Genomic DNA, 12,955 nt, shown 5'->3' with positions numbered 1-12,955 from the left:
AGGGCACTGACGAATTGAATCCATGCATTTTGACGATTCTTGTATGTCGCTTACGCATGGACGCTTCTTACCTGGTTGGGCCTGCAGCTAAGCTTTGACCTTCGACTGATTTCTTGCTGAGCGACATCCTTTAACGCTACTTGTCATGGCTAATAGTGTTAAAGACAATGCGAGGGACGACGGACCGGAGCATTACCAATTGTTTCTTTGGGTCGACTCTTTCAACGCAACCTTTGAATAGATAAACGCGAACCCTCGCGGAAAATCCTAACATCTCCGTGTTATGATAAAAGGGGGGAGTCCAAGGAGTTTAGCTAAGAGCTTTTTAAAGTAAAGAGCAGCCTATTGCTGAGAATATTTCTGAGGTGATTCCTCTTTCTAAAGCACTTGTGTAATGCACAACCATATTTCAACATCATGCAATGCCAGCACTGCCCCAAACGTTTCTTTGATAGGTAAGGTCCGCGTTTTCTTTCTCTAAAATCTGCATTCTTTATTGTAATGTCCGATCTTTTTGGTCTGACCAAAGTCAATGCAGGAACGAGTTCGACATACATACCCAGTCTCATAGTGACCGACAGCGAGAGATCCAAAACCCGAAGACGGAACTAGGAGCATTTCTCCAGGCGAACACTTTGGAGGGGCCGCGAAGATCTGTTTTACAAGCATCAACTTTAATATCACATTGGAATGTTTTGGGAGGAAAGAGTATGCACAATCCTTCACATATGGATTCGCGGGCCACTGATTGGGGAGTCAGACTACGATCAAGCGAGTGCAGATATCAGACATTTCCAAGACGTTCTGCGAAAATTTCCGCCCAGACCCAATAAAGACGTTTATACAGTAGAACTCAAGGATGTTTCTTGTGCTGACTGCGATGCGATATTTTCGTCAAGGTGAATACTCATCCAAGATGCGCGAATACCATGGTCAATCTGATTAAAAATAGTGCCGAGTTGGATAATCATCGCTTCTCAAAATTCTGTCATGGTGCAGCAATCGTGGTCCATATCATGATGAGAGATAAGTAAGCAGACGATGCATCGAAGATGGCCAGATGGAGCTGATATTAAGTGACATCTCACAGCCTCATCAATAAAGGCTATAGAATCGAGAAGAGATTGATCCCCTTGGAAGGCTATCCGCTCAGAGTGCCTTGCAATAAGTGCAAAGATGTATTTCCGAGTGACGAAGCGAAAGAGGCCCATGAGAACCTACGTATGTCTGCAAATTCTTAGGAATACAACTGAGTGCCTGACACTTATTAGATCAAACACACGACCTCATATGTGTCCAATGTGGTCAGAAATGCGACACGCCGTGCGTTCCTCAAAGTGGGCTTGCATTGGCAACAGAAGCTGAACATGTATAGATACGAATTACGATTACACTATGACTACCATGACGATATGGAATTCCGACAAACTCGAAAGGAGGTGAACTCCAACAAATCCAGCCACCGAAGAGCTTCCAGTCATGCGCAGATAACTCACGGAGGTTCGATATCAATTCCATTAAGCCCCACTGAAAACGCTATGAGGAGGGTGCACAAGCGGAAGTCTCAACGATTGCTTGATGCTTGGTCTTCGAAGAGTACGTACATTGATGTCCATACTAGAACGGGACTAATTGAACTAGAAGCTGGAAAAGGCGAGGAGGGAGAAATTGTGGCTATGGCTTTCTTTCTTCCTGAAGATATGGAAAGAGGTAATCATTCAATCCTAGAACTTACCCTCATTCTAGGTCGTGGAAAAAGCTAACATGAAGTTAGTTCATGCCGCGGAAGGCAAATTACAAGACGTGGAAGCTCTTTCCGTGGTTAACTTTCCCATCACTCAATTCACGACATGGCTAGATATGAGAGATAATGGTATTGTGATCGGTACGACACTCCCATAGTACGCCACGATTGACATATCAGTAGATGAAAAATGCCTCGATTCGCCAACGTGTAATGAGAAAGAAAGCCTTTCGGACATGGAAAAGTCATCTCTTGATGAAGATAAAGCCGCCATCGTTCCCCGTCGGATGTCTCTACTCAAATCTGTCCTTGGCTTGAGATTACCAAAAAGTGAGTGGAGAGTTACCCATAATTCCGCTATTGCCTGCTTACGTGACCAGGACTGTCCAGATCAGATTCGTCAGCAGACCAGCCTCGTAAATTGAGGAAAAAGGAAAATTCCATACGATTCTCTTTTGTATCGAAACCTGAGAAAAGCAGAGAGACAGCGAGGAGTGAGAGTCGCACCAGCAACGGGTTCCTTGAACTATCGGAGAAGGCCATATATATTGGATCACCGCATCTAGAAGAAACCAGTGGCAGTGATAGTAATCCGTTTATCCACGTGCGAATATCGGCTGATGGAGCTATTGTCGAAGACAAGTCTGGGCGACGTCGCGTGCTGCAGATGGAACAAATAGCCCATGTTTACTCTGTGGTTTCTGCAGATACGTCGCTTGCATCAATCAAATCGCGGATTACTTCATTACAATTTGGTGCTGAGACGGATCTGGAAGGCGAAAACCCGAGAGATGCCATTCTAGCATACAAGGAGATTTTGGACATTCTCAGTAGGCATCCGGCGTTGGACGTCAATCTGCGGATCAGATCTGGCATCTACCACCGATTGGGTTCTATGTATAGTTCTCTTGGGGCAGCTGGAGAGTCAGAGTATTACTTCCTCAAAGCTTTGGCGATATATCGAAGGATATATGGACGTGATCAGAACGTCATCTATGTTCTACTGAACGACATTGCTAAACTGTGCGAGAAGGATGGATATGCCACCGAAGCATCAGCTCTTTACGAGAGAGTACTGGCTGGTCGATTAAGGGTACTAGGACACAATGATCCAGAAACTCTGAATTCCATGCTGGAGTTAGCGAGCATCAAAACGAACCTAGGCGACTTTGAATCGGCTCTACAACTCCTCGAGGATGCTGTTCCGGCCTTTGAAACCGTCTTCGGTCTTCAGAACGAGAGCACATTGGTTGCCATGAGTCACTTATCGATTCTATACCAAAAGCTTGGATTAAATGAACAATCGCTCACCGTGTCTATAAAGATGCTTCCACACTGCAAAAGTGTGATTGGATATGATAACCCCTTGACGCGAAATACGACCATCAGGTATCTCGAAGAATCTGGGAACTTTGATTTCCCGGTGGATGTCAAATTGATTCTTGATCACTATCGACAATCCCGATCTGCTGAAAGTTTTCGCGTGCTTCAAACATTAGGGCGAGCTTATATGGATAGCGGTCTGAATCGAGACGCATGTGAAGTGTTCTTGTCCTTGTTAGACGAGACTAGTGGTGCTAAAGAATTGGACTCCCTGGAGTTCTTTGATGCACTAAGCGCTTTGTGCGTAGCTCTGGAGCATTTGGGACACTTCGATGAGGCTATCAAGAATTATGGACAACTTTTACAGTCGGCGCACAGAACGCCATCAGACCATCCATCACGGTCTCGTATGGAATATGCCAGGAGCCGGGTAACAGATTTGATTCATCGACGTGAAGTTTTGACCGCTGAGAGACGCGCATGGGAGATGTTCGAAGATGGACCTTGCACATCTTGTCAATCAAAGACCAAGTCTTTATGTAACAGTGAGTTTACATTCTCAATCCAAATGAATGCGGCTGACCCTCCAAGCTTGCCATATTGTCCGTTTCTGTAGCCCAGCTTGTCACGATAAAGTCCGCTTGAAACACAAATTGTCCTGCATTCCATCAGTGACTCTTCGCGAATCTAGATCGGTCGCAATAACCCCACGATGTCCACCAGCTGTACAAAACGATGCACTGAACATGATTCTCCCTGCCGAGAGAGGCACTACACCTCCAAGCATAACAGCGAGTCATACCGTCTACCTTGATCCGCGAAACTTCACAACTTTCCGCATGAAATTGAGTTCCAACGTCAATACCCTTCTTGTATTCTCTCCAGAAGCCGATATAAGATATACAATTATCGGTAATTTATCCGAGTCGGGATCCAATCAAGTCTCCCTGTCAGCATCTGCATCAGTCTCGATATCCGCAGGCAAAAAGCCCTCAAATATGATACCTTCTACACTTAGTGGCTACCAATGGCTCACCCCAGCACAACAAGAGTCAGTATCAATCGCACCAATGGAACAATCTGCTGCTATATATCTAGTTGTAGCGCCCGGAGAGCAGATGATGAAGAATCTTGTGGAGAAAAGAGTGCGAGCTCGTAGTGGTGGTGGAGAGAAAGAATATTTTGAGGGTCTGGACGTTCCGGACTTGAAACTTATTGAGTTTGCACAGGGTTTGATGATGAATGGATATATGGGTGAAGCATTTTTATATATTGTTGGGTGGATATAATATGGATTGTTGATGTTACTTTTTCTTTCATGATACTTATTTCATAATACATTTGTGATTAAAAGTTCACATTAGTGAACAACAAAGCTTTTAGATGACGATCTTTACTCCCTCCAACCGCCCCTTTTTGCGACTTATTGGTATCTCATATACAACTTCCTTAAACATGAAGTACTATATATGAATCAGAATCGTAAATCATCCTTCCTCCTCCCAAGAACCCATTGTATCTCCTGCACTATCACTTCAGGCCGTAGAATATTGATATTATGTCCGCACCCAGAAACCTCCATCCACCGAACATTCGACGAAAGTTGTAGTTGCTCGCGCTGCAACTCCTCGGAATAGGCATCCCATCTATCCAACAGATCCCGAAATGATTGACGCTGCTCAACTGTACCATTTCCAGCCTCCACGCCAGCCTCATATAGCTTCTCATAATCCCGGAATGACTGGCATTTAATCACGCCCAAAGGCTTGTTGCCTAGTACTCGGTCATTGAACTGATTATTTTCGCTTAGTTGCCTGCATACTGTTCTATAGCCGGCAACCTCTGCCTCTATCGCCGGCGCACTTTGACCCATTTCAATCGCTCTCGTCCTCCATTCATCCGGCGACATCTGTGCATTTGTTCTCAACGCAGTGACAGCGGAGAACTTGAGACTGCCCATAACAGCCATCATATTTGGATCCGGTAGACGGAAATACTCCGGTTGTCGCTCCGTAGAGGCTTCCGCAAGGACCATACCAGCTACCTGGCTGGATCTCGAATGCAGAAATTCTCGCGCAACAATGGCTCCATATGAATGCGCGACGAGCACGTATGGACCAGAGATACGAATCGCATCAAGAAGTAAGCACAGCTCCTCTGCTGCGATAATGGCCGCTCCTTTGGGATTTGCATTGTCTTTGTCGTTGGTATTTGTACGTCTTTCGCTTTTCCCAAGACCGGTTCGGTCGTATAGTAAGATACGTGCGAAGTGGGATACGCTTTCTTGTACTCTGGGCCAGGAGGAGGATGATTCGCCCGCACCAGGGAAAATGATTACTACCGGGTCGTTGGTCCATGTGGTGTTGTACCCCGCAACAGGGCCGATATCAGAAGAAGTGATTTGTAGTCGAGCACGGCGAAGTGGGCCACTTAATGAGACGAACAGTCGATGTGTTCCTATTGATACTAACGAGGACAGGGAAGATGAGTTCTCCCATTTCGAAAGATCGTTAGCCATTATGTTTCAGTTTGAGGGTTCATGTGAAAGATAACCGCAGCCATTGCAGTTACAAGTTCGTTCAGTCTCAAGGACGTTTGTTTCAGTGGCCGCCATAGCCTTCCGTACCCTAGCCCTAACATGCCTTACTAGGGAGAAAGTTGATGGTGATTGTCATTCCAGGGTTATTTCACTGGTAACACTCTGGTGGTGTGATTAAGGACAAATATGTAACAACTATGTAGATGTCGACCTGAGAGAAAACTCGCCTAAATTAAAGCCCTAATGCCGATATAGGTAATAGCATTTGATATGAAAGCAATAGAATTCCCACAAAAGGATGGTTGCCATATTGATCTATAACTATCATGGCAGTATTTGTACTTGATCGTAATGAGATATTGTAAGCTCGAAACTGTACGACATGCCATGTTGAAGATGGTGTGAAGTTTGAAGATTAGTTTCAATATACCAGACATGTAGAGAGTTTGGGTTGTGTGAAAAGGCACAGACCAATCTGGAGAAGTGTGGGTGTTTCTGGGGAGGATATTCTGAATCCAGAGAAAAAAAAAGCGGCGTTGCATGTGAGTTTAAATTTCAATCTCGGACCATCAATTTAGTAGTCATGTTTATAAGCTCTTCGCTGATATGGTATGTGGCAGATTACCAAGACAGAGTTTTCGATCTCGTCCGATAACAATTTGAAGAGGTATTGAGTTAGCTGGCAGATTTTGCTGAGTTGAAGAGTCTAGATGAAACCAAACATGACCTTTCCTCTCAAATCGTTTGACATGGAGCATGCATAATTCTTCGAAATAATCAGTCTTTCGAATATTACTATATCTTCTCAGAAATTTGGGTGATAGTACCAGCAAAATGATGTAAATTCCGTGTGCTCCGATCGCTTCTGCGTTTTGCGGGTCCGATTCAAAAAAGGAAAACACTTCCTATTTTGGAAATTATTCTTAACCCTAATGTTGACTCGTCGCCTTCTGTACTGTAAGCATGCCGCTCAATTTTAAGATCACCTGTCAGCTGCATATTTATAATACAGGTGCATTCGCATGTCTCAAAATGATCGTGATGGTACATTGCAGTTCGGTCATTATTTACTTGAGTCAAAAGTGGTGGTTTCATCTATAAACTCATTGTACGAATGCTTGGACGAAAATGTTCTTGTCACTTCAATAAAACATCCGTATAGATTTCTACGAATTTCTCAGCTAGGCTAGTGCAATGCTTCCTTGTGTTTGATGCTGTTGGGCACTCCTAGTAATGCAGATTTATATGTGTGAAATCTCTATTTAGCCACTATGCCAAATCCTTAAGGCCATCCCGGACTCTGGGCAACACATAACGACCATAGTCGATAGCATCGTTTAGATTGTCATATCCACGAATAGAAATGAGATCAGCACCGAGCTTAATATAATCCAAAATCGAGTCAGCGACAGTCTGTGGCGACCCGACCAATGCTGTTGACGCTCCACGTGCATTCGTTGCAGTCACGGTAGGGTACCACAAGGCTCGATCTTGAATCTCTCCGCGAGCAGCAATCTCAAGCAAACGTTGAGAACCAACGTTCTGCGGAGCCGGTGCAACTGGAGGAACTTTGCCTTGCCCGTTGGCTCGGTTGGTAGTGAGCGTATCTAGTGTGTGGTGTGCCTTTTCCCAGGCAAGCTCATCGGTCTCAGCGATGATAGGCCGGAACGTGACCCAAATGCGAGGCCGATCAACGCGGCCTGCCTTTTCTGCCTCGGCATAGATGCGATCAATCTGCTCCTTTGTCTCCTTAAGAGGCTCACCCCATAGTCCAAAGATATCGCCAAGCGAGCCACCAATTCTATATGCCTCGTCCGAAGAACCACCGACAGATACCGGGATAGTATTATTGACTGGACGTACTCTATTACTGAACTGTGTGAATTTGAAAAACTGGCTGTCCCAATCAAATGGTTCGGCGGATTCCCACGCGCGACGTAAAATTCGGATATAGTCCTCGAGACGCGCATAGCGCTGGTCTTTGGTCAGGAAATCGCCTTCCTTAGCCTGCTCGGCATCGCTGCCTCCAGCGATGAAATGAACAACTACGCGGCCACCGCCTAGTTGATCGAGGGTTGCCAGTGCTTTGGCGGCAACGGTAGGAGGAAGTGTATTCGGTCGAAGTGCTATAATAACCTTGATTTGTTTGGTCGCTGCAAGAATTGTAGCTCCGATAGTAAACGGATCGTATGAAGATGAGTCGTAGGGCACTAAGGTATAGTTGAAGCCATAGTCATCCAGATTTCGAGCATATCGAATGAGATAATCAGGGTCGATTCCAGCGTGCGGAACTGGATTGATCTCTGTCGATGAGTTGGGAAACGTGACGCTAATGAATTCCGGCATTCTGAATTCGTATTCTCAGCTACACTGTCTATATTTTCTAGATGAATTAGACTTGCCTCGTGAGAAAACGTGGGGATTTATACCTGCCACTGCAGTCGATCACGAGCCAATGTCAAGAATTGCGTGATAAGACGCAATTCGATCAAATCTTATCCATCAGTTAGCGTTAACATTAGTGTGGTAGCTTGTTTTAACTAACTAATCAAGAAGATGATACACTTAGTTAATCAGGATCTAGGAATCCGCAGTTTTCTATGATATTTATGAAGCCTTTGAATGATGGGTCCGCGGAGTTAGGAATTAGGGTTAATATGGCCTGGAGGGCAACGCCGGAGGGCACATAGTACCCAACATTATTCTAATCAAAGGATAAAATGACTGGAACACGCACATCCTCCTAGGGTATCTTTTACTCATGCTCTCATTTGATCATATTTCCAGCGGACCCCTTGCGTGGATCAGAATATATCACTATCACGCGAGTTCGTTGATAAAAGGCGTGGCTGAAACCAGTTCAATTTATCGATCACACGTAGTGAGGAAAACACAACCCTACATGTGTAAACGAAGATTGCTTTTCAAAAAACACCGTTAATGGCTGATGAACAACCACGTCTTTCAGCTCGCTCTGGGCAAACTATATGTATGCATCGCTGGTATTAAACTCTGCAACCCAACAGCTGAATGCAAGATTGAATCCTCTCGGGGTATAACTCACGCTTAGTTACATAGTTCACAGCAACTGTCAGCACAGACCGACAATCAGATTGTCGTCTAAATGTATGACACCCCCTTATCATTCTACATATCCTTCGACTGTCGTTGGCCAATCTGATTTCCCGGCTTTTTGTTTTAGGTCGTCGATACAGGGAAAACAAGGGTGCCCCACATCATCGCCGACGATGGTCGCCGACAACTTTCTTAGCATTGTAAAGCTCAAAGGGTCTTAGACTGACTGAGAAGCTTAGTAATTTTTCTCATATCCATTGGGCTGAGTAATACGAGGGCGAGCAAGCCAAAATAAAGGTCAGCCAGATGTCTCCTGCAGGCTTCTCGGCTGAGTCTGACTCGGGGACTGGCTATGATAGGGTGCATGGAATTTACTGTTTGGGAATTGGAATTAAAAGCCGAAGAAGATTCAGGCTGCATCTGCAGTCGTGTCGCCTAGAGGTTTACAGAAAATTATTTGAAAATAGAGCCTATATTATGGCAGAGATGTCTGTACTTGATCCTTGTAAAACTTTTATTTTGTAGTACAGGATAAAGCGACACACCTTGACTTTCCTTCGGGTCGGAGACGTGCAACCTTTCAACTTTGACATAATGAGTTCCGAAAGAGATGGTCCAGGGGATGTTGAGGGAAACAAGACTGAACAAGCGTTTCTCTTGAACGATATTGTACCAAATTTCTCATGGCAGAAATTGGTTTTCACTGTAAAAGACCGTCAGACGAAAGAGTCAAAGGATCTTATTTGCGATGTGAACGGTAGTGTCGAGAAGGGTACGTTGCTATTACGTTTCTGAAAAACAATGGCAGTCGCTGAGACAAATTGGTGATCATGGAATCTATTCTTATTATGTCAAACAGGAGAGCTTATGGCGATTATGGGCCCATCTGGCTGTGGCAAGACCACCTTGCTAAACCTCCTCGCTCGCCGCAACCCTACCGCAAAGGCCAAAGTTTCGGGGCAAGTACTGGTTGGTGGTTCGGATATTGATACGACTTTGTTTCAACATATCAGTTCCTATGTTGAGCAGGAAGACACCTTGATTGGGTCTCTGACCGTGGAGGAAACACTCAAATTCAGTGCAGAGCTCTCGCTTGCTAGGTATGTGAATTGTCTCTAAGGACTTTTAAACCACAGCGACTCATTCAACTCTGTATAGTTCTACTTCAAAATCCGAACGCAATGACAGGGTCCAACTACTGCTGAATGCTTTTGGTATTCAGGAACAAGCAAAAACTCTCATCGGTACACCGATCAGAAAGGGCATCAGTGGAGGACAGAAGCGTCGACTTAGTGTGGCAAGTCAATTGATCACTTCGCCTAAGATCCTGTTTATGGATGAACCCACAAGTGGCTTGGATTCCACTGCCAGTTATGAAGTTATTTCGTATCTCAAAAAGCTTGCCCGAAGGAACAACGTAAGTCTTGCATCCATAAATATGGAAGTCTATGCTAACGTTTCACGAATGAATAGCTCATCGTTATAGCCAGCATCCATCAACCGTCAACTTCCACCTTCGAACTATTCGACAAGTTGCTGCTGTTGTCCAAAGGAAGAACATGTTACTATGGTCCGACTGCCACAGTTGGGGACCACTTTGCCAGCATCGGCTATTCCTTGCCAATGAACGTCAATCCCGCGGAATTCATTCTTGATATTGTCAGCACAGACTTTTCGCGCGATGATGAATCCGGCGCATATGGCGAAAAAAGTAATTCTAGCCAACCTACTAGGACAGCGATACAACGGCTTGAATATATTCAAAAAAGCTGGCAGGAATCTGATCAAGCACGCACCATGGACATGCAAGCAGTGCAGTCATCTGATGCAAAGAATGCTGATTTGCAGATGAAGTTGCTCGCTGAAAATGCTGCAAGTTCACGGCCAGCTTTCTACAGAATTGTGTTTGCATTGCTTCACCGGTCTTTCATCAAGAGTAATCGGGATGTTATTGCATATGGTGTTCGAATTGCTATGTATCTCGGGCTAGCTATCATGATGGGAACCGTATGGCTACGGCTGCACGAATCCCAGGAGTATATCCAGCCATTTATCAACGCTATCGTAAGTTCTACTGATTCATCTTGGGTCAAATTCCAGGGGTCTATTCGCTAATATTCACACTTCTAGTTCTTCGGCTCGGCTTTCATGTCCTTTATGGCAGTGGCATATGTACCAGCCTACCTCGAAGACCGCTCAATGTTTGTCAAAGAACGAGCAAATGGTCTATACGGAGCAACTCCCTTCATAATCGCCAATTTTCTGATCGGTCTGCCTTACCTATGTAAGCATGACCAATTCCAATGGAATTTCATTTCCCATACTAACACGAAATAGTCTTGATTTCACTCCTTTTCTCGATCGTCGCGTACTGGCTCTCGAACTTTCAACCCAGCGCCATAGCGTTCTTTACTTGGGTTATGTGGCTATTCCTCGATCTCGTCGCTGCAGAGTCACTCGTAGTACTCATGTCATCCATTTTCCCAATCTTTGTCATATCATTAGCTCTGGTCGCGTTCGCGAACGGTTTATGGATGAGTGTCGGCGGATTTTTGGTTGCACCAACCATCTTGAATCCATTCTGGAAATATGTTTTCCACTACATCGACTATCAGGTACGTGTCAAACCCTAGCCATACCTACCTACCCCCACATATTATTGAACTATTAATAGACTAACAAACATAAAATAGGCATACGTTTTCCAAGGCATGATGGTAAACGAATTCTCCCGCCGCAACTACTCCTGTGGCTCGTCCTGCCAATGCATGTACCAAACCGACCTTGCATCACAGTGCCAGATTCGTGGCTCCGGCGTCTTACAGCAGTACGGATACGCCGAGGGTCGCACAGGAAAATGGGTTGGTACTTTGATTGGGATAATTGCTGTTTACCGGTTATTTGGTTGGGTCGCTCTGGCTTTGAAGCGTACGTAGTCCGGTGAAACTGTACAAGGTTAGGGTTTGACTCCGATTTCCTTTTTTCCTGTTCGGTATGGAGCCACGAGTCGGTTTGAAAGCATTGTTCAGCTCGCCACATTTTTTGTTATAGTTTTCGTTGTAGAGCATCTTGGAGGTCAAAGCAATACCATAGGGAGAAACTGAAAATTTGACGCTTGCTTACCGACGCTTGCTTACCAGTAGTGCTCCCCGGAAATAACCTTGGAGATGTCTATCATAGGGGTCAAGAGTCTCCAACCCTAGGCGTTTCGGTATTACATGTATTGGACAGTGTAATTCATTCGATACTTGTTTCTCTCGTATCAAGGTTAGAATTAGAAACAGCAATCCTCCTTTTTCACCACTGGATTGAGTTTACATGCCCAACTCATAAACTCAAATACATCTAGCTACATAGAGAACATTCCGCTACAGCTACATACTATATACACAGTGCATAGCTACATACAAAGAAACTTGTCGGTGTGCCCACCGACATTTCTGAATGTGAAAGCCTGGCTGGAACGTCCATATAAATACCCAATTTAGAAAGGTGTTCGGGACCTGACGAACAAAGGATTGTTCGACTGATGATACGTGCGCCGATGATAGTCCAAGAGTCCTGATTGGATTTATAGCAACCGAGTTTATTGTCCCGTACATCTACGGAGTAGAATGTTTGAGGGATGCCGCTGGCAATGGATTTGATGTCACAATCCCCTCTTGTGGAATACTCCGACACCGAGCTATGGTACCACAAAGATGCAATACTGGGCCCATTCAATCCCCAAAACTAGTCTGTCATATCAAACTCGTTACAATAGGTACCATGCAAGTCGATACCATGCCGTCGCCCTGTGACATTGTGTACAATCCTTAAGTTCCACATGACATCGTGGAGGATTTGATGCCACATGAGTGTTACACAGTCCCTGGAATATATGCGAATGGAGCATGGCTGTGAGATCAAGGCTGGAAGGGCTTGTAGAATCCAGTCCCACGTCAATCAGTAGTAGGGCAGATTTTCTCCATCAGAAGCCCGCACAATAAGGTATCCGGGGAACTTTATCGCCTGCCTACATCAATGATCCTTAGCTATCATATTTTGAATGTAACTTGTCCGATACCTTACATTAACACCTAAGTAGAATTAGGGATATTTCAAACACATTTTATAGGAACAACAGATGACAAATACCTATGGTCACCGAAGTTCTACAGCTTTAGATATCACGATGGAGATCAGCTGTACACATAGCACTTAAACGTAAAAGGAGACTTGACTTCACTGGGCCTATAAACGAGTCACATCGCCCGTACCCAATCGCCGTCCAT

The 12,955-nt window shown here is 44.8% G+C and overlaps 4 protein-coding genes across 4 annotated transcripts; 2 read left to right on the top strand and 2 right to left on the bottom strand.

The window, feature by feature from the left end:
• Positions 1–417: 417 nt before the first annotated feature.
• EYB26_000232 (uncharacterized protein) lies at positions 418–4,356 on the top strand (the record flags this gene model as incomplete). The annotated part of the gene is made up of 12 exons (XM_054259549.1): positions 418–455; positions 539–708; positions 761–899; positions 953–1,030; positions 1,091–1,221; positions 1,272–1,323; positions 1,376–1,596; positions 1,642–1,710; positions 1,775–1,873; positions 1,928–2,074; positions 2,125–3,612; positions 3,659–4,356. The coding sequence occupies 12 exons, from the start codon at positions 418–420 to the stop codon at positions 4,354–4,356; spliced, it is 3,330 nt and encodes a 1,109-aa protein (XP_054115524.1).
• A 185-nt stretch (positions 4,357–4,541) lies between these two features.
• Positions 4,542–5,585, bottom strand: EYB26_000231 (uncharacterized protein; the record flags this gene model as incomplete). Its single annotated transcript, XM_054259548.1, has 1 exon — positions 4,542–5,585. The coding sequence occupies one exon, from the start codon at positions 5,583–5,585 to the stop codon at positions 4,542–4,544; it is 1,044 nt and encodes a 347-aa protein (XP_054115523.1).
• Positions 5,586–6,875: 1,290 nt separating this feature from the next.
• Positions 6,876–7,952, bottom strand: EYB26_000230 (uncharacterized protein; the record flags this gene model as incomplete). The annotated part of the gene is made up of 1 exon (XM_054259547.1): positions 6,876–7,952. One exon carries the CDS (start codon positions 7,950–7,952, stop codon positions 6,876–6,878), a length of 1,077 nt encoding a protein of 358 aa, XP_054115522.1.
• A 1,323-nt stretch (positions 7,953–9,275) lies between these two features.
• EYB26_000229 (uncharacterized protein) lies at positions 9,276–11,617 on the top strand (the record flags this gene model as incomplete). Its single annotated transcript, XM_054259546.1, has 7 exons — positions 9,276–9,453; positions 9,541–9,781; positions 9,840–10,098; positions 10,155–10,745; positions 10,812–10,965; positions 11,019–11,296; positions 11,375–11,617. 7 exons carry the CDS (start codon positions 9,276–9,278, stop codon positions 11,615–11,617), a joined length of 1,944 nt encoding a protein of 647 aa, XP_054115521.1.
• Positions 11,618–12,955: the final 1,338 nt, after the last annotated feature.

The sequence above is a fragment of the Talaromyces marneffei genome, chromosome 1 (genome assembly GCF_009556855.1).
Source record: "Talaromyces marneffei chromosome 1, complete sequence".
Lineage (NCBI taxonomy): Eukaryota > Fungi > Ascomycota > Eurotiomycetes > Eurotiales > Trichocomaceae > Talaromyces > Talaromyces marneffei.
The sequence above is the reverse complement of the archived record's forward strand: the minus strand, read 5'-3'. Positions and strand labels throughout refer to the sequence as shown.